This window comes from Dermacentor variabilis, chromosome 1 (genome assembly GCF_050947875.1).
Source record: "Dermacentor variabilis isolate Ectoservices chromosome 1, ASM5094787v1, whole genome shotgun sequence".
Taxonomy (NCBI): domain Eukaryota; kingdom Metazoa; phylum Arthropoda; class Arachnida; order Ixodida; family Ixodidae; genus Dermacentor; species Dermacentor variabilis.
The window spans coordinates 62,592,076-62,615,756 of NC_134568.1; the positions used below are offsets into that span (position 1 = coordinate 62,592,076).

The window sequence follows — 23,681 nt, forward strand, 5'->3', positions numbered from 1 at the left end:
TTTTTACCACCTCAGTGAATTATACTTTCAGTGTGTCCCACACGACCAGTAATGCGTCGGTTTCTTGTTGGCTGCAAAAAATATGGTCTCAAAGGCATGTATAGCCTGGACCGGGCAGCTGTATCAGCTTAGAGAAACGTACGAACCTGTCATAACTGTTGCTGAAGCAATATAAGCTGTGAATCGCTGGCCTGAGTTGAAAATGTATCATTAAAAGGGAATAATCAATGGTCACTGCCCTTCCATATACTGGCAACTGACAGTCTCAACTGGTTTCAATTTAAGTTACTCCCTCCAATAAATCGCACGCGTAATGCGAAGACGTGGGATCGTTCCGCACTTGCGGCAAGTTGTTTCTTCATCCACTTTCATTGCCATTAATTTATCATTTCTTTAATTCAATTCGTAAGTACAAGTAATTTCAATCATGTTGTCCTTGGTGTCTTTGCTGGTTGGCTTCTCATGATATGATTAATAAAAATCGGGCCCCTCAGTTAACCCCCTGTTACGTTTCGCCTCCGACGTGCGGTATAGCCGGCGCGGATGCAACGGACGCCGGGGCTTTGTTTACAGCGGCGGACATTTTGGCCAGTTCAGCGCTGCCCCAACGCCTCCTACCAAGCGCGTCCAGGCATGTTTCAATGCCACGTGTCTTGGTGTGTGTGCGTGTGTGTGTGTGTGTGCATGTTGGTGCCCACGCTTGTTAAAGCGCGGCAGCCGGGGAGAGGAGCTCCCCAACTGTGAAGCGAGGAGGTCTGACCGGCGCCGGCCCGGCGGATACGTCACTTCTTGTCACAACGTGTCCGTGCGCCGCCGTCACGTGCGCCTCTATCGAGGCGTTCCTTCTTGCCCTCGACTCCGAGAGTATAAAAGCAGCTGCCCCCGGACGCCAAGAGAGAGGCTTCGATTTCTTCCGTCGAGTAACGTGGTCTCCCGTTTCTCCACTTCGGTCGACCTGACCGGCCGCTCTTTTGCGATGCTAGAATAAACAAGTTGTTCTGTTAGCAGTCGACTCATCCTTTGCCAGGACCTTTGGATGCTTCCAGCTGTGCCCCAGGCCGCCAGGCCAACGCTACCCTTGGGGCTTGCGACCCATTTGCAACACCCCCTTTCTTCTCGTTCTTACATAAAGAGGGTCTCGAATCTGGCAACATTGATGCCTTCAGGTAGCATGTGCGGGTTTATTGACCAGTTGCCTTCACCCAGAAAGATCACGTACTCGTGACGCCTGCGGCAGAAAGGATGTTCCACATCCGCCGCCAAGGTTTGTGAGTGGTGGCGCTGGCCGACACTCCCAAGGTTAGTTCGTCTAGTAACACATAAATACCCAAGAAAGTGGACGGGTAAATGGCGACGCGGCAGCTCAGTTGGTTAGAGCATCGCACGCGCAATGCGAAGACGTGGGATCGTTCCCCACTTGCGGCAAGCTTTTCATCTAATTTCATTGCCATTAATTTATCATTTATTTAATTCAATTAGTGAGCACAAGTAATTTCCCCTATGTTTTCCTTGGTGTCCTTGTTTGTTGGCTTCTCATGATACGATCAATTTTAGAGAAAATGTTGGTGAGATTCAAGGCTTAAAAAATCCAACTATAGCAGATTGTTTGGATATTCTTTTTAGTTATAAAATCGAAAAAAACCTCAATCAGCAAAATAAAAATCGGGCCCCTCGGTTAACCCCCTTTCTTCTCGTTCCCGAGCTCTTATAAACAAAGTTAAACAGTTTACTTTTGGGAATCAGTTTATACGGAACAACCGACGCGTGCATAATCTCGATTTCAGTTTTAGTTCTGTCCTCGTTCGACTGACGGGCGTTCCAGTAGACAAATGCAAAAATTTGGTGTTTTACCATTAACACCAAATAGTCGTGGCAAAGCAAGTTTTAGTGGGTTAAAATCAAAGCAAATGTTGTAGAAGTTACACATATAGCCAGCGTGTTTGTCGCGACATGCTTGTCGTGCCTCACAAAATATTCCTCTGTCTCTTAGACATTCTATCATATTTCTCGCGTTTATGCTTTGGTTATCCGCCTGAACTTCCGCTCCATGGGTTAGAACCTTGCATGAAAAATTTGCACAGCACGGGACCCAGTTCCATCGGCCAACTAGCACTGCAAACGCTTCCTTTGAGAAATACGTTGTTGTCTAGAATATAGCCGTCTTATTAATTGTTACAAACGCAAACAGCCGAAAAAGCTACTTGCGTAGCTACACAGCGTAGGAGGCGCGCGGACGTCGTCCGGACAGCAGACAGCAGATCGCACTCGTAGCTATAATAGCAGCTGTCTATAACTGTAAAATGGCACTTCCTTGCTTTCTCGTTTTACCCGGAAAGTCGGCGATGAACTCGACATCTGCCAGCGTTGAGGTAGCATGCACTCGGCCCCGGATTTCCTTGATGCTATGCCTCCATTCACTCAAGTTGGTGAGCACGGGCATCACCCATGGCACTTCGACGAACGGCGACCAGGGCTGCTCCAGAATGTTCACCGTTGGGTCGTACATCCTGCGTACAGGACCGAGAAGAAAGCCAAGGAAACATCGCCGCTTTCTTCGAATGCCGTGGAAGTGTGCAAAGGACCGCATTACAAGACGCGTCTCGAATTTTCCCGGACGCGGCCACTATGGTGAACTTAAATGAGAGCTCACCCTGGAGGTAGTACGGAAACAAATATTCAGGATGATGCGATAACTAGCCACATCGGTGATCGCTTCTTTCCAAGATATTTATTTTTATAATTAGCATGATATTGGGTGCGAATTTCAGATCATTTTGAACAAACGGTCGAGCGCAGTCGACATTCTCTGGCAAACAACAGTGCGAAATGTACGCACATCACTAAGGAAGCTCATTAGAACTGTAGTTTACCGTTTTTGAAACGGAAACTCATTGCTGACACACGTTCTCTACGCATTTCAATTTCTTTTCTCGCAAACAAAATGCGACGGCGTCTTTTATAATACGTGCGCTGGCTATGCCAGAAAGGCTACCTTCAAATTTGTGATGTTCGTGACGCCTTGATTCTAGCGGATTATAATCCCCACAAGCACGAATCACTCAATTAATACCTTCAATAAATCGCGGCAGTATTCACGTCACGAGAATATTTAGAGAACCTGGTTCGCACAAGTTATACGTTACTGTCTCACTCACTTTTGCGCGCGCGCACGCCCACACAAAGATCGACTTACTTTAGCGTCCGAAGGCAGCACACGGGCTGTGAGGGACGCCGTAGTGAATGGCTCCGTATTAATTTCGACCACTTGGGGTACTTCAACGTGCACACACACACTCAAACACGCACGCACCTCTGCGCGAATCTCCCGTTGAGCGACATCCAGACGTCGACGTATATTTCCACGTCCTTCATGCCATAGTCCTGCCGGAACCTGTCGCTTATGCAGTGGGCGAACTGGACGACCATGTCGGCCTGGTGGTGCCACCGCTTCGAGGTGGTGAACTTCTGCAGTCCGACAAGACACATGATCACAGGCACCAATTCTGTTTGTTTACGGCACCATCTCCTACAGTGTTGATATAATTTACGTAACCACTCACGGCACTTTGCAGCATTCGAGTTCATTTTAGAGGGAAACGTCTCTCTGCGCAAGCGTCAATAGAGATTTAGAATTGGGGGGCCCCCAAGCTGCGTTGAGTTGGTTGCTTTTGGGTTCGGAATAGCATCCGAGTGTTAGAATTGGGGGGCCCCAAGCTGCGTTGGGTTGGTTGCTTTTGGGTTCGGAAGAGCATCCGAGTTTTAGAATTGGGACACGAGCAGTGTTGGGTTGCGCGTTCGGGACGCCGCAGTGCTGAAAATAGAAGGCGCTTGAAAGCGAAAAAGCAAGAAGAGTCTTTTAGAGCGCAGTGCCCATTTCTGCGTTGAGCATCGGCGTCTCTCAGCGTAACCGAGCGAACGAGCACAGCTAAGGATGAAAGAGCGAACGCGGAACGCCGCAGGGGATGGAAAACGGCGATAGCGAAGATAGCGCGAGGAGGAAAGCGGCGGAGGAGGGTATTGCGAAAGCGTGAGAAGAAAAGCGTAGTGCCACTGTAGCGCAAGACGGGACCTGCAGCGACGACCGCTACGAATTGGCGCCACAGTAGCGCGCCGTTGTCTGTTCACCGATAAGGCGTGCGGTAAGCGCGTCCACCGATACCACAATGGAAACAAGGCGCTGCTTGAGCGGAGGTCTGTGGGCGGCTGCTGCTGTGAATGACGGCCTCGCGTCACCCACGCGCTGGCTCTCGTGATCTCCCGGTTAGCGAGGCAGTCGCGCCACACTTCGCTCCGTTTGCAATGTGCCGCACGAGACATATTGTCCGCGCCAGCCACGCTACTCATAGCTTTCTCTTCCTAATATAAACCTTACGTGTATACCTACATAGTATATACAGGGTGCTTCAGCCAACTTTAGCCAGAGTTTAAAAATATGCCGATGCACTCTAAGATGACGCGACCAAATGCATGTCGCTCACTTTTGTACGTAGAGTGTCGCGCTATATATATATATATATAAATATATATATATATATATATATATATATATATATATTCTATTGTATATTGCTTAATTAGATAAATAGTCAAGATTAATTAACGAACTTCTGAAGCAACGAAGTTAAGCAACAGTTCCAATTAGAAAGTTGTATAGCGATTTGCAAAACGTCCGATTAAAGTTTCTGTCTTTCTATAAAGTATTAGTGTTTTTCAGCTTATATATACTGCGGATGACCGCGAAATACAAAAAAAAAAAATAACACGACGTGACATGCCCGCTTGCGCGTCGTGATTGCATTGCTCCAAAGCGTTCCGCGCACAAACTAACATAGCATTTTGCCAGGTGTGCTGCCGCTGCGTCTGCTTATCGCTATCATGAACCGCCGCGAGGGAAGCATATCGCTGGCGTAAACTACACAGCCAACGCCTTCGTCACTGCCCTGTCGCCTTTTCAGCGGCAGCTCGCCCTGCTAGATGCTATGTTCGTTTGTATTCGGAACGCATGGAAGCAATGCAATCACGACGCGCAAGCTGGCATGTCACGTGGCATTTTTTATTTATTTCGCGGTCATCCGCAGTAAGCTGAAAAACACGAATACGTAACAGATAGAAAGACAGAAACTGTTTAATCGGACGTTTTGCAAACCGCTATACTACTTTCTAATTGGAATTTTTCGCCTAACTACGTTGCTTCAGAAGTTGGTTGATTAATCTTGACTAACTATCTAATTAGGCAAAATACAAAAAATAGCGTGGCACACTAAATACAAAAGTGAGCAGCATACATTTGGTCGCTTCGTCTTGGAGTGCATCGGTATGTTTTTAAACTCTGGCTAAAGTTAGCTGAAACGCCCTGTATAATGTCAAATATTGAACGCATACTTCTTTCACGTAGAGCTGCGTTCAAATTTCGCATTAGTGAGTATCGTAATCGTCGATGAACTTTTTACAAGTGAAATCTAAAGGAATGCATATTTAAGAAAAAACAAAAGCTTGGAATAGTGTGTAATAAAAACAATGACTTTGTTATTATTTGTGCGACTTGTTTCTGCCCTGCTTAAGCCAAGAGTGGTCAAATAATTCCGACTCGAGCTCAGCTAGCGTCTTCTAGCGTTGTCCTGAGTCTCTTGCCTCTAAAGATGCCAAAAATCACCCGGAACACGGCAAGTTCGCTCTGCAACTAACTTAACTGAGCGATACGAGATTTGAATGGCTGCGGCTCGTATGTTTTTGTTGGCTATCTCGCGATTTCGCGTCGCTCGCGAGTGCGACCCAAGACGGCAGGGGGTCCCACGCTATAGCTCGATTTCTGGGTCTTGGGTCAAGGCGAACGCAACGACCCAAGACTGGCTTGGGTTCTGCGCGTGCGCACTTGTGGTCCGCAGTATTCTTTGATTCCCACGCCGCTTGGTTCCCCAGTTCTAAAACTATTTTACGTAACACCGTTTAGTACTGCCAAGAGGGAACATAGCAATAAATCGTTGTAATAAAATGTAAGATAGCAAGCAGTCAGGGGAACCGATACGCAGGTATGCGCACGGCGCTCATTCCCCCCCCCCCCAAAAAAAAAAGAAAAGAAGCAAAGATTGAAGGACGAATCTCATTCCAGAGGGTACTTGCGTGCGGCGAATATCAATTTCACACGAGACGTAACCAACGAACGCCGCACGCGTACGTGACTCTATATGCCCGCGATGTAATCCGCACGTTCCTCATGGTGTGCGAGTGTTCTTATTTTTTTCTCTTTGTTTATTCCTTTTCTCCATCTCGGCATCCGTTTCGTTGGTTTCGTATACTTCCAACGCGCACGTGTCAAATGTGCGCGAGTGAAAAACAAAGGATTGTGCGCGGGAAAAAAAAAATAGAGGCGCGCTCACCGGCGAAATAAAGCGGAACTTTCTCTTCCTGTGCGCCTCCCATAGATGTATTGGAAAGAGACTACGGAATTGCTACGAAAAACGATACGAACGTGTTGGACGCGCTCTAAAAAACAACTGAAACGTAGAAGCTTGCATATACTACATAGCGAAAATAATATGCTTTCGACTTGCGGCAGGAAAGATTCCGTGACTGCGGGGCAATGTGGAAGTCATGATCGGAAGCGCATTCGGTAACGTGGATTCTTTAGAAATTTCAGTGCTTACTTCACCTCTGGCTTTGCGGAGCGGGAAGGCAACTCCCAAGGAAAGCGCTCCGCAATGTTGACGTGTCACGCTCCGCTAGCGTTTTCGTCCGACGCAAACTTGTGTACAATATCGTTAGGGTTACAAACAGTAGGATTAACAATAGTATATGCAATGCATAGACTTTGATTTATGTCCGCGCTGTGAAGAACCAACAGCCCATGCAGTATATTTTACGCTTTAAGGATCCGCCTGCGCTTTTGTACGATTTTCGATACACGATGAAAAAAAAAAGTGTTCCTTTTTATTGGTACGCTTAGCGTGCGAACGAAAACATTCAGCGTGCAGCGCAGTGAAAGGGACAGTAAGAATTTTGTGCGCAAAGTGAACGCTTTTGCTCGAGCTTGATGCAACTAGCTGAACCGCTTGTATGATAAAAAAAATTAAACAAGAAAGAAAGGGAGGAGAAAGCTGAAACTTTACGCCTTAATTTGCGGCGCCATGTCATAGTTGAGACATCACTGTGCATTAACAACCTCGAGGTTTATCGTATATACCCGAGACCTAGGTTTGCAAAAAGCACAACAGTTCCCGGTCGAATTGGCCATTTGTTTCCTTTCATTGTTTGTTTGCCTTCCATGTTCCTCGTTCCGAGGTTCTGTTCTGCGAGCCAGCTATCGGCACGCGCGATGCTCTGCCCTAATTCTTGCCTCGGGATCCAGGAAGTGGGTCTTGTGTGCGGCGTTGTCGTAGAGGACAAGCTTGATGTGCACGGGCCTCCAGTTGTGGACCATCATATCCCAGGAGTAGCCATAGCTTCCCTGTGTCCATGTGTTGTAGCCCTTGGTGAGGCCATGCGAGTACGGCAGGAAAAGCTGCAAGACCACGTGCAGGCAGAGGAGGAACGCCGTCATCCTCCACCTGCACAGCCGACGCTCGGCCCTTGGAATGCCAATGCATTGGACGTTGCCCTGCAAGTGTGCACATAAGGGAGCGGTAATACGGGCGTTTTATTAAAAACAACGACTAATGCGCCTCGCCACGGGCTCGAAGAAGTTTCTGTATTACTATAGGGTGAGAGCGCATTAAAACGAAGTTAAAGAGAGAGTCATAAATTATTCCATAGGCGCCAACTACGGGGGGGCTCCCGGGCCCGAGCCCCCTCCGGAATTTTCTGGAGGGGGCTTTTATGCATTTACTTTTATGCATTTGAATATGCAGTCAGCACGTCGAAAATATGACGACTTTTGTATGTTTTTACACGAATTTGGGTTTTCTTTCTCAGTTATAATGCTAACTGAGACATGGTATAATGATCATGACACTGTACATTTGGACGGATACATGGCTGTTTATTTGAATAGGAAATCAAAAAGGGGTGGCGGTGTTTGCATGTTTGTAAACTTGTGCATTAACTGCGACTACCTAGATGATCTGTCATGGTCCATAGCTGATATTGAAATTATTTGTTTAAAATGCGACAAATTTCTGTTTGCTGTGGTGTACAGACCACCTGATGGTAATTTGAGCGAGTTTTTCAAGTGTATAGATGCTGTTTTTTCATATGTTAATGCAAATCAATACACTTTAATTTTAGGAGGTGACTTAAACATCGATATGTTGGTTAAATCTACTAAGCAAAGTGAATTATCTGCAATCCGTGATTCTCATTTTTTGTCTAATATAATAACCGCCCCTACACGTATTACTGCAAACAGCGCAACACTTATAAACCTTTTCATTACCAACCTATCACTTGATGCCCTATTTTCTGGTACCATTAATGTGACCCTTAGTGACCATTTTCCCATTTACTTAGTCACTGACACATCTCATACGGCAGAAGACATCACTGCGAAAATAATATATCAGCACATCAACACGGTTGCACTGTCTCAGTTCCGAGATGAACTCGTCATGACTGATTGGAACGAGGTTCTTGCGTGCTCTTCGGCTGATACCGCATATGAGCGTTTCATTGAATTTTTTTCCTCTCTCTATAAACGATGCTTCCCTTACAAAGAAATAACGAAGCCAAAACGTGCACGTAAACCTTGGATAACAATAAGTCACATAAAAATGATACGTACAAAAAACAATCTGTACCAGGTGTTCTTGAAAAATCGCGATTTAGATGCACTAAAAATGTTTAAAACTTACAGAAACAATCTTGCCAAAATATTAAGGCAAGCCAAACGTAATTATTACTTTACTATTTTCGACGGCATCATAGACAGCAAACAAATGTGGAAAACCCTAAACACAAATATATTTGCACGTAAACAAGCGCCCCGCGTGAACGAACTTAAAATTGATAAACATGTATTTAAGGGAAAAGCGTTGGCCAATAAATTTAATGACCACTTTCGTTCTTTATCGGACAGTACTCACGATGGGAATGCGTTAAGTTCACGCCAATAACATCCTCGATATTTATTTGCCCCACAGAACAATCTGAGGTAACTAATGTTTTTATGAAACCTAAAAAAAGTAAAAGCGAAGACATTGACGGCATAAAAATGGAACCGGTTATTTTTGTCCTCGATTTATTAGTACCTTGTTTGACCCACATATATAATCTTGTTTTAAACACAGGTCTGTTCCCTCAGCGTATGAAAAAAGCCAAGGTCGCGGTACTTTACAAAAGTGGCGACAAAAACGAAATGAGTAATTGCAGACCAATATCGGTATTGCCAGTATTTTCAAAGGCTCTGGAAAAAATTATTTTCACTAGACTTTCAAAATTTTTGGACATGCATTCTGTGATTACAGCGGCACAATATGGTTTCAGGTCAGGTGTATCGATAGAGACAGCACTTCTACATCAGAAAGAGGCCATACTAGGCAACATTGAAGCAAGAAAGCTCACACTAGGCGTATTCGTAGATTTTACAAAAGCGTTTGATAGGATTGATCACCAAACATTGTCAGAAAAATTGCCATATTATGGCATCAGAGGCGTTACACTTGACTTAATAAGGAGCTATCTTTGCATTCGGTACCAGTGTGTGTCAATAAATAGGGAAATATCTATGCCCAAAAAATCAAACGTGGTGTACCGCAGGGAAGTATATTAGGCCCTCTTTTATTTAACCTTTATATTAATGATATTGTAAACATAGATCGATCTATAACATGCATTATCTATGCAGATGACACGAGCTTATTTTTTACAGGAGCAAACCTAGATGAGTTGATTCAAGCAGCTAATGAAACTTTACATAAATTATCCGAATGGTCTTGTCGTAATTCGTTACAAATCAACAGCTCTAAAACCAAGGCCGTTCTTTTCCGCGCGAAAGGAACGGCTTGCAAGTACTCACATAAACTGCTACTAAATAATTGTGAACTTGAACGTTCAGAGACTGTCAAAACATTAGGTATTATTTTTCATCAACATATGCTGTGGGATTCTCACATTGAAGAATTATGTATTAAACTAAGAAAAGCCCTAGGTATGCTAAGGAGGTGTCAGTCGTTTCTGCCGATTCCCCAGAAACTTCATATTTTTAATGCGCTTTTTAGTCCCCACCTACGCTGCTGCCAGTTGGTATGGGCGTCTGGAACTCAAACATTAAAGAAAAAGGTATATACACTTCAGAAGTGTGCTTTGCGGGCTGTTGCAAATTTAGGCTACAGAGATCATACATCTCATTTATTTATGAAGTTTAATGTTTTAAAATTCAGTGTTGCCTATGAACATCAATTGTTGTTGTCGTTAAGGTCTGAAATTCGTAGAAATAGCCTAAACTTAAGAGGTTTAGCGCATTTACAGCCGAACATTTCATTGCGTCCCATCAGGAATTCTGAACACTGGCACATTCCCCGAACACGAACGAACTACGGTCTCCAAATGTTAAAATTCACCATTTCACACGTACTCAATACGTTGAAGCTTACAGAAGATCACTTGCATGTCCTTTCAGGCAAAGAGCTGTTCAACATGTTTACATAATCCGCTACAAGCCTAGAAAAATTCTGTCTAAATAAAGCACTCCTTTCTGTTTACAGTATGTCTTACTGTTATGTTACCTTGCAATAATTTTCTTGTTGGTTTTGGTTTTTTGTGCGTGAATGATTGATGTACTTTTAGGTACCCAAGGGCGCATATAATTATGTATACTTGACAATTATTGTACACGTTTTATTTATTTATTTTTCTTCTTCTATCATACGTTAAGACTGTATGAAGTTTGCTGTGCTGTCGTTCTGCTGCCTTGTACGGATGGGAGGTGGGGCTAGTCAAGCTGCATCAGCGCAGCTTTTTTCCCACTTTCCACGCCACAACTGTTCTGTGTAAAACACACTGTACTGTTGGTGGTGAAAATAAACTTCAAATTCAACTTAGAACATGAAGACAGAAGCGGCGCGCCGCCGCGATCCAGCGCACGTCCTCCGCACAAAAGCACATGTGTGCGCGCCGGCGTTCCCGTAGGCGCCGTCAAACGTGCGGTTGTTTCCCGCGCGCACTACTGCCACTGTGCCACTGCTGCCACGCAGCAGTGCCACAGTTGTAGCAGTGCCTCTATGATGATGCCTCTATGACTGCTGGTATCTCTGCTGAATCAAATACCTTTTCGTAATCTATGAAAGCCATATAAAGAGGCTGATTGTACTCTGCGGATTTCTCGATTACCTGACTGATGACATGGATGTGATCCATTGTAGAGTATCCCTTCCTGAAACCTGCCTGTTCCCTTAGTTGACTAAAGTCCAGTGTTGCTCTTATCCTATTAGAGATTATCTTGATGAGTATTTTACATGATATTTCGAGTAAGCTAATGGGCCTATAACTTTTCAATTCTTTAACGTCGCCCTTCTTGTGGATTAGCATAATGTTTGCATTCTTCCAGTTCTCTGGGACCCTTGAAGTCGACAGACACTTCGTATAGAGCCGCCAGTTTTTTAAGCATTATGTCTCCTCCATCTTTGATTAAATCGATTGTTGTTCCATCTTCTCCTGCCGCTTTTCCCTGTTTCATGTATTGCAAGGCCCTTCTAACCTCATCGCTAGCTATAGGAGGAGTCTCTGCAACCTGTTCATTACTGCTTCGAATGCAGGTATCCTGAATCCTCTGGGTGCTGTACAGGTCAGAATAGAATTCTTCCGCTGCTTTTACTGTATCTCCGAGTTGCTGATGATATTACCCTGCTTATCTTTCAGTGCATACATCTTGGTTTGTCCTATGCCAAGTTTTCCTCTTACTGATTTCTGGCTGCGTCCATTTTTACGGCTTCTTCAGTCTTTCTCGCGTTATAATTTAGAATATCTATTACTTTCGCCTTGTTGATCAGTTTTGACAGTTCCACGAATCCTGTGTTATCTCTTGAGTTGGACGCTCTCATTCTTTGTCGTTTCTTTATTAGATCCTTTGTTACTTGGGAGAGCTTGCCTACTGGTTGCCTTGGTGCCTTGCCTTCCACTACAATTGCTGCCTCTGAAGCCAGCCTAGTTACTGTTTCATTCATTACCTCTATGTCATCTTTATCTCTCTGTTCTAAGGCTGCATATTTGTTTGCAAGTACCAGCCTGAGTTTGTCTGCTTTGACCCTTACTGCCTCTAGGTTGGCCTGTTTCTTCTTGACCAATTTAACTATTTTTTTCTTCAAATTGAGGTGAATCCTCGCCCTCACTAACCTATTATCACTGCACTTTACCCTACCTAACACTTCCACATCCCGCAGTATGCTGGGATCGGCAGGAAGTATGAAACCAATTTCATTTCTTGTTTCATAATTAGTGCTTTTCCAGGTCCACTTTCTCTTGCTACGCTTCCTGAAAAAAGTGTTCACTATTCGCAGCTTATTCTTTTCTGCGAATTCTACCAGCATCTCTCCTCTAGCGTTCCTAGAATCGACGCCGTAGTTGCCAATTGCTTGCTCACCAGCCTGCTTTTTCCCCACTTTTGCATTGAAGTCGCCCATTTCTACAGTATACTGAGTTTGCGCTTTTCTCATTGCCACCCGCCGTGGTTGCTCAGTGGCTGTGGTGTTAGGCTGCTTAGCACGACGTCGCGAGATGGAATCCCAGCCACGGCGGCCGCATTTCGGTGGGGGCGAAATGCGAAAACACCCATGCACTTAGATTTAGGTGCATGTTAAAGAACCCCAGGTGATCGAAATTTGCGGAGTCCTCCACTACGGTGTGCCTCATAATCAGAAAGTGGTTTTGGCACGTAAAACCCCATAATTTAATTTTTTTTCTCATTGCTAATTCAATAACTTCATAAAACTGATCTACTTCATCATCATCATGCTGGATGTCGGAGCGTAGGCTTGTACTACCTTTAATCTATACCTCTTATTATGTTTTACTACGACTACTGGTACCCTGTAATTAATGCTGTGGAATTCGTCGATGTTGCCCGCTATGTCCTTATGGATTAGGAATCCTACCCCGTATTGCTTCTTATCTCTATAGCAGAGGACATGGCCGTTAGTCAGCACTGTATAGGCCTCACCAATTCTTCTAATATTATTAATGCCAATCTGATCCCGAACAATGCCTGATAGTTCCTCAGAGTCCTGCTAAGCTAGCCTCACTCGACAGAGTTCGGGTGTTAAAGGGTGCTAGGGTCAGTTTCCCTTGACGGCCTGTCCGGGTCCAGGGTTCCTTGACACCGTCTGCTGCGTTACATGTCTGACCACCGCCTTGGTCAGATGCTTCGCAGGAGCTGCGGACTGAGGGCCCTAGGTTGATCGAATGAGTCATTTGGGAAGGAGTGGCCGAATACTGCACCAGGGAGGCCAATTCCTGTTCTGGTGAGGGAGTGTGTTTGTTGAAGCTTAGTGGGCCTTCCTAATTTGGTTGTACCTAGATTAGTATAGCCCCACTTGCTCTCGGCATCTTTTGCCGGTCTCAGGCGCCAGTCCAAGCCTGCAGATGTAGTGCACTGGAGGAGGTGAATTATATTCGAGTAAAGATTGTAGAATGTTGAAACATACTGTATTGCAAACAAAATCTGACAGATTATTTTATAGAAAACACGATTTTTGAACCCGCATGTCCCCTTAAGTAACAAAACATTACTTAAGCTATCTGCTATCTTGAGTCTGCAAGACTAGAGTCCACATAGTCCCAAATAAATTTCACTGAGTGGGGTCCATTGGAACCATAAAGCTTGAGTGAGAGTATGCGAATAAAGGACTTTCTTTATTTGAGCAAACAACATACAAACACAATATTTTATTAGCCCAAGAAAGCATTGATGCTTTTAAGCAAGACAAGGCAGTTTACCGACCTGAACGCCACAACTGAATTTTGCATTTATATGGAGAATAGGAAACAATATGAGAAAAAGAAACAGGAAAATTCAAATTTTTTTATGTGCCATCAAAACGTAAACTGCAGTCCACTAGTGTCCCTTATATCAAATCTTGCAGATGTAAGGTGCCTGGTTACACAGTAAAACGCATAGGCATGTCTTTGCAGAAATACAATTTACTACACCAGGCAAGCAACATTATTGAACAATACGGTATGTTATTTTTACGGCAGTTAATAACGTGAACCATTTCTATCTCGACCTCCAATCTCACCCGCATGTCCAAATGCACACTCATGTTCTTGCACACGCATGTGTAAATCTACAACGGCAGCGAACCAATGCAGTCCGGCAATTGTGATGCCATTACCTTTCGACTTTTACTCTGCGGGCTTTTTTTTTTACCCTGAAAGAAACCTGCCGACTTTAGTGACCCCCTTCGGCAGAGTCTTTTGTCAACGGCGTGTGAAATGAACATGGATGATATCTGTCTTAGTATCGCTTCTCTTTGCACTAAGCAAAGCTAGCGACTCATTAAAAAAAAAGAAACTTTCAAAAATTTACAACATTTATTAGGGGTGGAAACATCGTCACTTGCATGCAAAGGTCACAAATATATGCAGCGTGTTCCAATGAACTATCATGCACCAAGATTTAGAAAAAAAGGAATGTGTTACTCGAAGAAAATCTAGTGCCTATTGTTTCCAGTACAGTGGAGTCGCGGCCAGTAATTCTTTCGTTACTGAGATTTCGTTAGGTAAATATATATAATAATTAAAATCGAGACGTACTGTCATAATTATCAAAATGTCAATTGGGCATTTGTAGGCACAGCCAAGGCACATCTAACTGTGGTATTTTCAGGGACGTACTAATTGCGTACTAACGTTTTCCGACTGATAAATAAACCACGCGAAATATGGCGAATACCACGTGAATGCGCTCCCACCCGCATAACAAAGCAGCGCTGAACAGGCTCCTTCTGAGTTAGCCAGAATGAAATGAAGGAAATAAAGAAAAAAATCACCGACCAAGCACTCCGTACAGATGGTTAACCAGCGAAGCTGAAACGTGCCACCCCAGTGTTTATCACTGGATTAATCCCGACGGTTCATTAAACGACGGCTTGGTAGGCTTCCAGATCCTCGGTACGCAGTTGCTGCTTGCGCTCGGCTGCACGAGCCTGTTCTTGTGCCCTGGCTGCAGCATCGGGACGGCGTAGACGAGCTCGTTCCCGGTTCTGCTCGCGCCGTTGCTGATCGAAAGCAGCCTGCTCCTCAGGAGTATGTATGACGCGGGGCCTACCCATCTTGGAGCGGGATAGAAACTGCTCCGCGCCCGCTCGGTTGCGACGGAGAACAACGACGTCATTTCTGGCGCAGCCAATCGCGCGCCTCTCTTTCGCTTTATTTTTCGTGCATTCGAATGAGGTTGCGCCGGCGGAGTTTTCGGCATACAAGCGACAGACGGACAGACGGACGAATCGGCTCCGGGCCTTTAAGGCTTCAATAAATGAAATGAAATGAAAATATACAGCTTCGCTGTAAATCGTGATCGAGCTGGTGCCTTATCTGCGGCACTTCGGCCGAAGTAACGCATCACGTTTGGTGTTAATTGGAAACAATCTGTGATAGCTGTTGTCTTAGCGCAGATAACGCACGGCAATAGCGCACGGCCGGCTCTTTTTTCAGCACAAAAGCGAATTGACAACATCAGTGCAAATGTTTAAAGGTGCGTCTTGTTTCTTCCCAGTCACATGTCTTTCTCTAATGAGCAGAAGATCCTTGCCTTGGGAGCTGCAAATGACAACTAGAGGAAGGGCTCAAATATATATATATATATATATATCAGTCATGGAAGTGTGGCGGTAGACCAAACGCGTCGACTATATAAGAAATGATGAAAACCTGAGACAAACCGGCACCTTCTATAAACAGCGGTGGAGGACTCCATCTTTGAGTCCTAGCCTATGCACGGATGTTCTAGCATTTATGGCCTCAAGCCCTCATGCTAGCGTTCGGAACGTGGCCGCCCAGGTACCAATTTCCAAGTCATCAGTTTGGAGGATTTTGACGGGCTTTCACCCGTACCACCTTAATCAGCACCAATGCTTGGAAGATATGGACCTTCAGAATCGTCTAGATTTCTAAAATCGTCTAGAATCGTCTGAAGATGTAATAAAAAGGACTCAGTACTGCGCAGTTGCAGAAGGAAACCTATTCGAACTCGTCCTCTAGGCTGCAGCTGGTGTTCAACGGCGCTTACAAATTCATAGATAATAAGAACACACTGAAATGTGATGCATATCTTTTGTTTGTTTATTGTGCAGGCGTCCTGATTGCCAATTCAGCTCATTTAGAAGTGGTTATTTACTTCCTTGAACGCATCGGTTTTGCCTTTTCTCAACACGTGGGTGACTTCCCGGTCTGTTTATTTCGCTTTTATTTGATGCCATGAACTTGTTTCCGCAGCGCCTATACAATCTCATAGAAACTAAAACCGTCACTTTAATTTGGCTTTGATCTTAAGCAAGTTTCTGGCGCGAAATATAGCTGCGCGCGCACTCTGCCAATGGGGTGAGAGCAAAGCCGGGATTTTGAATAATGATATGCCTATTACATTGCTTTTCGCGTTTCGTGTGTGATCGGAGTGGCGCTTCGGCCGCGTTATCTAGGGACCTTTCTTATCTATGTGATCAGTCGGCCTTGAGAGACGGATTATAAGTGTGACGTAGAGAGGAAGGAATAGCTGCAAAGCCGCGAAACCTGCTATTGGTGCTCCTTCCGTACCATTATCAATGTGGTGCGCTGTCTCTTCGAGTTTGCAACAGACAATGCAGTTGCTTTCAATCAGCTTATTTTTGGGCTTTGCTTTATAATACGGGTGGAGCACAGTCACGTATTATTTTTCATATTTGGTGAGGTTTATTTGCCAGTCGGAAAAAATCGCACGCAATTAGTACGTCGCTGAAAACACTGCAGTTATATGTCATTTTGGGGTGCCTACAAATGCCGCATTGACACTTCGAAAATTAGGACCGTACTTCTCTAGTTAGATAATTAATTGCAATTACTTCAATAAATCTCAGTAACGAGAAAAGTACTGGCGGCTACCCCATTGTACTGGAAAATATGTGCACTAGGTTTTATTCAAGTAACGCAATTGCTCTTTTTTAAATTCTTAATGCATGATTGTTGGGACACCCTGTATGTGAACACTACATCTCCAGGCTTGGAGTGGCGCCTGACACCGGCAAAAACGCCGAGAGCAAGTGGGGCTATACTAATCTAGGTACTCAAAAGCACTTCTTGTTGGGCTAGTTGGTAGCTGTTCATTACAAAATATGAAGACGCCAAATAAACACACACACGCAAGAGAAGAGAACGAGACAGGGCGCCTGTACAGGGCGCCCTGTCCCGTTCTCTTCTCTTGTGTATGTCTGTTTATTTGGCGTCTTCATATTTTATAATAATCTAGGTACAACAAAATTAGAAAGACCCACTAAGCTTCAACAAGACTATCCCTCACCAGAACAGGAATTGGCCTGCCTGGTGCAGCATTACGCCACTCCGTCCCAAATGGCTCACTCAATTACCCAATGGCCCTCAGTCCCCAGCAGCCGCGGAACACCTGACCAAGGCGGCGGTCAGACCTGTAACGCAGCAGAGGGTGCTAAGAATCTCTGGACCCGGACAGGCCGCTAATGGAAACTGACCCTTGCAACGTTTAACACCCGGACCTTCTCGAGTGAAGCTAGCCTAGCAGGACTCGTTGAGGAACTATCGGGCATTGTTTGGGATATCATTGGCCTTAGTCAGGTTAGAAGAACTGTTGAAGCTTATACAGTGCTGTCAAATGGCCACGTCCTCCGCTATAGAGGACAAGGAGCAGTTTAGAGTAGGATTCCTAATCCACAAGGTCATAGCGGGCAACACTGACGAATTCTACAGCATTATGAGAGGGTAGCAGTAGTCGTAATGAAGCTAAATAGGAGGTATGGAATAAAGGTAGTACAAACCTACGCTCCAACCTCTGATGATGGAGAAATAGAATAGCTTGATGAAGATGTTGGATTAGCGATGCGAAAAGTGCAAACGCAGCATACTGTAGTCATGGGCGACTTCAATGCGAAAGCGCAGAAAAAGCAGGGTGGTGAACAAGCAATTGGCAACTACGGCGTGGATGCTAGGAACACTTGAGGAGAGATGTTGGTAGAATTCGCGGAAAGGAATAAGCTGCGAATAATGAACACCTTTTTCAGGAAGCGTAGCAACAGAAAGTGGACCTGGACAAGCCCTAATGGCGAAAGAAAGAAGAAATGAAATTGGTCTCATACTTTCTGCCGTTGCCAGCATAGTACGGGATGTAGAAGTATTAGGTAGGGTAAAATGCAGTGATCATAGGTTAGTGAGGGCTAGGATTCACCTCAATTTGAAGAGAGACAAGGTAAAATTGGTCATGAAGAATCAGGCCAACCTAGACATGTTAAGGGTAAAAGCAGACTAATTCAGGTTGGCACTTTCAAACAAATTTGCAGCCTTAGAACAGAAAGATGAAGATGACATAGAGGTAATGAATGAAACCGTAACTAGGCTGGCTTCAGAGGCAGCAATCTAAGTGGGAGGCAAGGCACCAAGGCAACCAGTATAGGCAAGCTCTCCCAAGCAACAAAGGACCTAATAAAGAAACGATAATGAATGTAAGTGTCCAACTCAAGAGATCAGATAGAATTCGCGGAACTGTCAAAACTGATCAACAAGGCGAAGGTAAGTGATGTTCCAAATTATAACGTGAGAAAGACTTAAGAAGCCGTAAGAAATCGACGCAGCCTGAAATCAGTAAGAAGGAAGTTTGCCATAGGACAAACCAAGATGTATGCACTTGAATATTAGCAGGCTAATATCATCAGCAATCTCGAAGGTAGAGTAACATCAGTTGAAGAATTCTATACTGACCTGTACAATACCCAGAGGACTCAGGACAACTCCATTTGAAAAAGTAATGAAAAGGATAGAGAAACTATTCCTATAACTAGCGATGAGGCCAGAAGGGCCTTGCAAGACATGAAACGGGGAAGAGCGGCAGGAGAAGATGGAATAACAGTCGATTTAATCAAAGGTAGAGGAGACATAATGCTTGGAAAACTGGCGGCTCTTTATACGAAATGTCTGTCGACTGCGAGGGTCTCAGAAAACTGAAAGAATGCAAACATTATACTAATCCACAAAAAGGGAGACATTAAAGAATTGAAAAATTATAGGCCCATTAGCTTACTACCAGTATTATATAAAATATTTTCCAAAATTTTCCAAAGTAAGGGCAACACTGGGCTTTAGTCAAACAAGAGAGCAGGCAGGTTTCAGGAAGGGGAGGGAGTAGATTTTAATGAAGAGAAAGGAGTAGAGGTCGGCCTGGAGAGCGTGTCTCTAGCCTGCTACTCCTCAATGGGGAATTGGCAAGTGGGAAATAGAGGGAAAGGTACGTGGCTGGTGATTATGTTATGGTACAATGAGATGCTATATACACGTTGTCCAATATGCGGATGCGCACTGTAGACGCAATACACGTAAGAGTAATCTTGTCCATACAAAAAGTGATCTTGTCACAAAGAGTTATTGCGCAAACACATTTTGCACTGACTGCACGTCTCACAGCTTCTAGAGGCGATCGTCTAAACCAGTCTCACTTAAAAAGTTCAAAAGTGATTTTATGGCACGTTGGGCACAGTGAACACTCCTCCACGCGCCCAAAAGCTTTTCTTCTAAAAAGGGGCGGGAGTCCAAGCTGTCAACTGTAGATTTGAGTGTCCTTCGTTCGGCCGCATATTGAGGGCACACGCAAAGTACGTGAGCTGTTGTCTCGAGATTGTGACAGACGCTACTTTCAGGCTCCCGTGCTTGTCCAATGTTGTGAAGGTATCGGTGGGTGTATGCCACACCCAGCCGTAATCGATGAATGAGTGTTTCCTGGCTTCTCCGCAACCGAAGCGGAAGCCGGAATCGTAATCCAGCGTCAAGTCTATGGAGGCGCTCGTGTCGATGTTCGGGGTTGTCCCAATGTCGCGCCGTAGAAGTTCTAAGGGAGGTATGGAGCAAGGCGTTAATGTCGTACCGGGAAAAATGAATTTTTAAAATAGTTCCATCAGTGTGCGCCTTTTTTGCTTCCGCGTCAGCCTGTTAGTTTCCAGCTATTCCACAATGGCCAGGAATCCACTGCAGCACGATGGTATGCCCGGAATGAGACGCCTCAGCAAGCAGAGACACGATGTCATAAACCAGAGGACTATATGCGGTTCTGTCACTCATATAATTGCTGATGAGTTGCAGTGCTCGTTTTGAGTCACAGAACACTGTCCACTTCTCGAGTCTCTGTTGCAGTATGCAGCGAACTGCTTCTCGAACTCCGGTCAACTCAGCTGCTGTAGACGACGTCCTGTGTCCTATCTTGAACCGTTGTGCGACCCCCATTCCTGGCACCGTGTAGGCCGCCGCGGAAGAGGTCTGTGTCACAGAACCATCTGTAAAAACATGTTCGTAATATCCATACATGGAAGCAATGTATGATAGCGCGAAATGCTTGAGCCCAGCAAGCGGCATCTTCGACTTCTTCGTTATTCCAGGAATTGAGAGTCTCACCGTTGGCTTTGCCATCGTCCAGATTGGAACTTCGGGTATGTCATACGGTTCGAAGTCCGACGGCAATAAGTCTTGCTGCGGCAACACGGCTTCTGAGTTGGCGGACACAGGCCATGCTCTAAAATGGATCACATCCATGTCATCAATCAGGTAATTGAGTAATCCGCCGAGTACAATCAGCCTCTCTATATGCCTTTCATAGATTACGAAAAGGCATTTGATTCAGTCGAGATACCAGCAGTCATAGAGGCATTATGTAAGCAAGTAGTACAGGACGCTCACGTAATTATATGAAACTGTCCCTGGAGGGGAGCATACGCTTGCTTTTTGAATTATCAGTCCTTAAAGAGGGAGGGGGGGGTGGAGATCGGATTTTTTTTTCGCTGTTGTCATTTTCTTTCGTTTTCTTTTCTCGTTGGCCTCGCTGGCTGTCTACGGCAGTTGTGGTGCGGCATATCCTCGAAGCGGGAAATGCCGGCGGTTTGCGCGCTACAGCGCTCGCGGCATTTGCATGCGCGGCAACATCGGAGCGACCGCAATCGCATAACGCTGCTCTCACACTCCGCCGCAGGAACGGGCTGCATGCGGACATCATGTGAAAGCACTTGCGTTGTGCAGTGCTCTCCAACATGGTGAAAGTTTTGTGAAGCAAACATTGATGACCGAACGACATCCGTTATACCTGTTGGCACTATCACAGCTCAGGGACAACGTAACGAGTGCTGTGCACTTCCAGGTTACGCTGTGGTTTTAACCTTTCACGACTATTGAGCGATACCCAAGGCAAAAATTTGGGCTGTGCTCTTTCACTTTTGTTACGTACACGTCCGTACACGAACGTACACGTGGTGACGCTGAGCCGTCAAAGCATCCAGCTACTTGTGGCTTACCTTGCATCGACCAGGGTACCAACAGCGGCTGAAGTCGGGCCGAGACGCGGAGAGATCCGGCAGCATATTCCTGATGCACAGCGGCAACACGGCTGCGACTTTCTTGGGCCATGAATAGTCGAAGAATATGGTCGTGAGCACAATCATCACGTACGGGAACATTCCTGAAATGGGAAGATTTCTTTAACGTCGCGACGCCCAGCGTGAGGAACAAAACGTCGATTCGCCCTTTACAGTAAGGTTTTGAAAAAAATAAAAAGTAAAATCTGAAAATGAAATAATTTTGCTTTTAGGTATGCCGCGGCGGTGATTCTACGTTGTCGAGATAAATAGACAGAAATTGTTATTTGTCTTGTCAGCTACACACGACAAACCTGTTCTATCTTTCTTTCTTTTTTTGCACAGGGATGCTACGCGTCGTTATACCGACGCACTTGTGTAATTAGATCCCTGACAACGTTATTTCGTGCGCAGGTGTGCCTGAGCTACAGAGGCGGTCGTTATAAGAATTGATTAAGTTATAAAAATCTACTACATATAACGTTAACCAGGTAGTATTTACTATAGTTAGAAACTTGGGCCCGAATTCACATAAATGTTATTTCGCTATAACCGTTTCTAAGAGCCGATTCTAGCCAATCATGGTGGCGGGCATATGATTTGCAAAGATGGCCAGCCAATGACAAAAAGCACTTACGAATGAAAAGCTTTGTGAAATTCACCCCTGGTATCGCTATACTCGTATACAGGGTGTCCCAACTATCAGCCACCAAGATTTAAAAATATGCAAATTACCACGTAGCTGGACAGAACCAAGGTAATGTTTTTGCCGTCGCTTGGAGATATTCTGATTATTTTTTGCATTCCGCCTAATTACGTAATTAGGCTTAATTAAAGAATAAACTTCTAAAGTATTATAATTAGATGAAAAGTGTCAATGAGAAAATTGTACAGTAACATGAAAAATTCCCGATACAGCTTTCTGTTGCTCAATACGTGTTACATCAAAATGTTCTTCCGAGCGTGAAAGAAGTCCGCGAACGCACGCAAAGTGGCTTGAGCGGCCAGTCGCGCGGCAAAAGGAGCTGAAATTTCAGACCGAACGCCTCAGGCCCTTCTCCTCGCGGACGCCGCGCTCCCAGCTGGAGAGTCGGCGTAAATCGCACAAGTGCGCCTACGCAGATTGCAGTGCTCTGACGTCACTCACAGTGAAACGTGACTTCGAGAATTATTCAAGGGAACATCAGTTATTTGCTTGATCTGTTCCTTCAATAGAGGATTTAACATTTAGAGAAATACTATAGAACCTACATAACGAATGTCTGCAAGTCTTTGTTTTACTCCGTGCCGTAGGAAGGGGGACGCACTTCCGTTTCCTCTGCTTGTACCCACGTCGTGCAGTCGTGGGCGCAGAAAACGAAACTATCTGCCATTTTCTACCGGGTTTCAATGCGCGATCGAGTTCTTTGAGATGCTTGCGTCTGCCTTAGTGCTCCTTACTGCGGCAGTGACTTATACTGCTAATCAGGTGTTCTCGTGCTGAGCGCGCAAAATCCTCCGCTGCGCGAAACGAGGCAAACGCAACAGCTCGCGCGCGAGACCGTCACCGGAAGTGCGCCACTCACCGAAAACGCGCTCGATAGAGAGAGAGAGAGAGAGAGAGAGAGAGAGAGAGAAAGAGAGAGAGAAGGCGGGGCCCGTGACGCATCTGTCACTGATCCTCCGGTTCCGGTATGAGAGAACACAGGGAACGAATTTAGTTCGTGGAACCTAAAGCCCCTTTATGAGCTTTTCTAAAAAAAAATCTAACTACCGAAAACGTTTGCGGCGCCGCCGACGCACCTTATTGGACAGCGCCCACTTCCGGCTGTGAGCTGCTTCCGTCCGCCATGTTCTTCCTGGGCCAGCCCAGCTGCTGAGTTCGACGGCGCTGGCACGCTCGTTTTCTTGCTTGAGCACTTGCGTCGGTTACAGATTTTCAGCGAAGGTGACTTCTGTATATCTGTCGCTGTTTGATGAAAGTCAGCGTACCTTTTCGGAAGCTTATTGCTGCCTGCTGCTGCAGCAGCCGCAGCAGCCGCCGCCGCCACCACCGAAATGCGCATTATGAAGAAAAAGGCGCGGGAAAAGAAATGCGGTAGGAAGAAAAAGCGCGTTACGAAGAACATGGCGGCCGACGCGGGCCGCAAGGGAAAGCGTGGTAGGAGAGGAGGAACTTGTCGCTACTTGTCAAAAGCCTATCTAGGTACTTTGGTGGAACCTAGACGG

At 45.3% G+C, this 23,681-nt stretch overlaps 1 protein-coding gene across 1 annotated transcript in view; it reads right to left on the reverse strand.

Moving 5' to 3' along the window:
• The window catches only part of GC (gamma-glutamyl carboxylase), a 79,732-nt gene that overhangs the window by 22,051 nt on the left and 34,000 nt on the right, over window positions 1-23,681 (reverse strand). The window contains exons 6-9 of the mRNA XM_075684977.1: window positions 21,414-21,577; window positions 7,334-7,594; window positions 3,311-3,465; window positions 2,329-2,507 (exon numbers count right to left, since the gene is read on the reverse strand). Coding sequence (XP_075541092.1) covers window positions 2,329-2,507; window positions 3,311-3,465; window positions 7,334-7,594; window positions 21,414-21,577 — 759 coding nt within the window. The remainder of the gene's footprint in view (window positions 1-2,328; window positions 2,508-3,310; window positions 3,466-7,333; window positions 7,595-21,413; window positions 21,578-23,681) is intronic.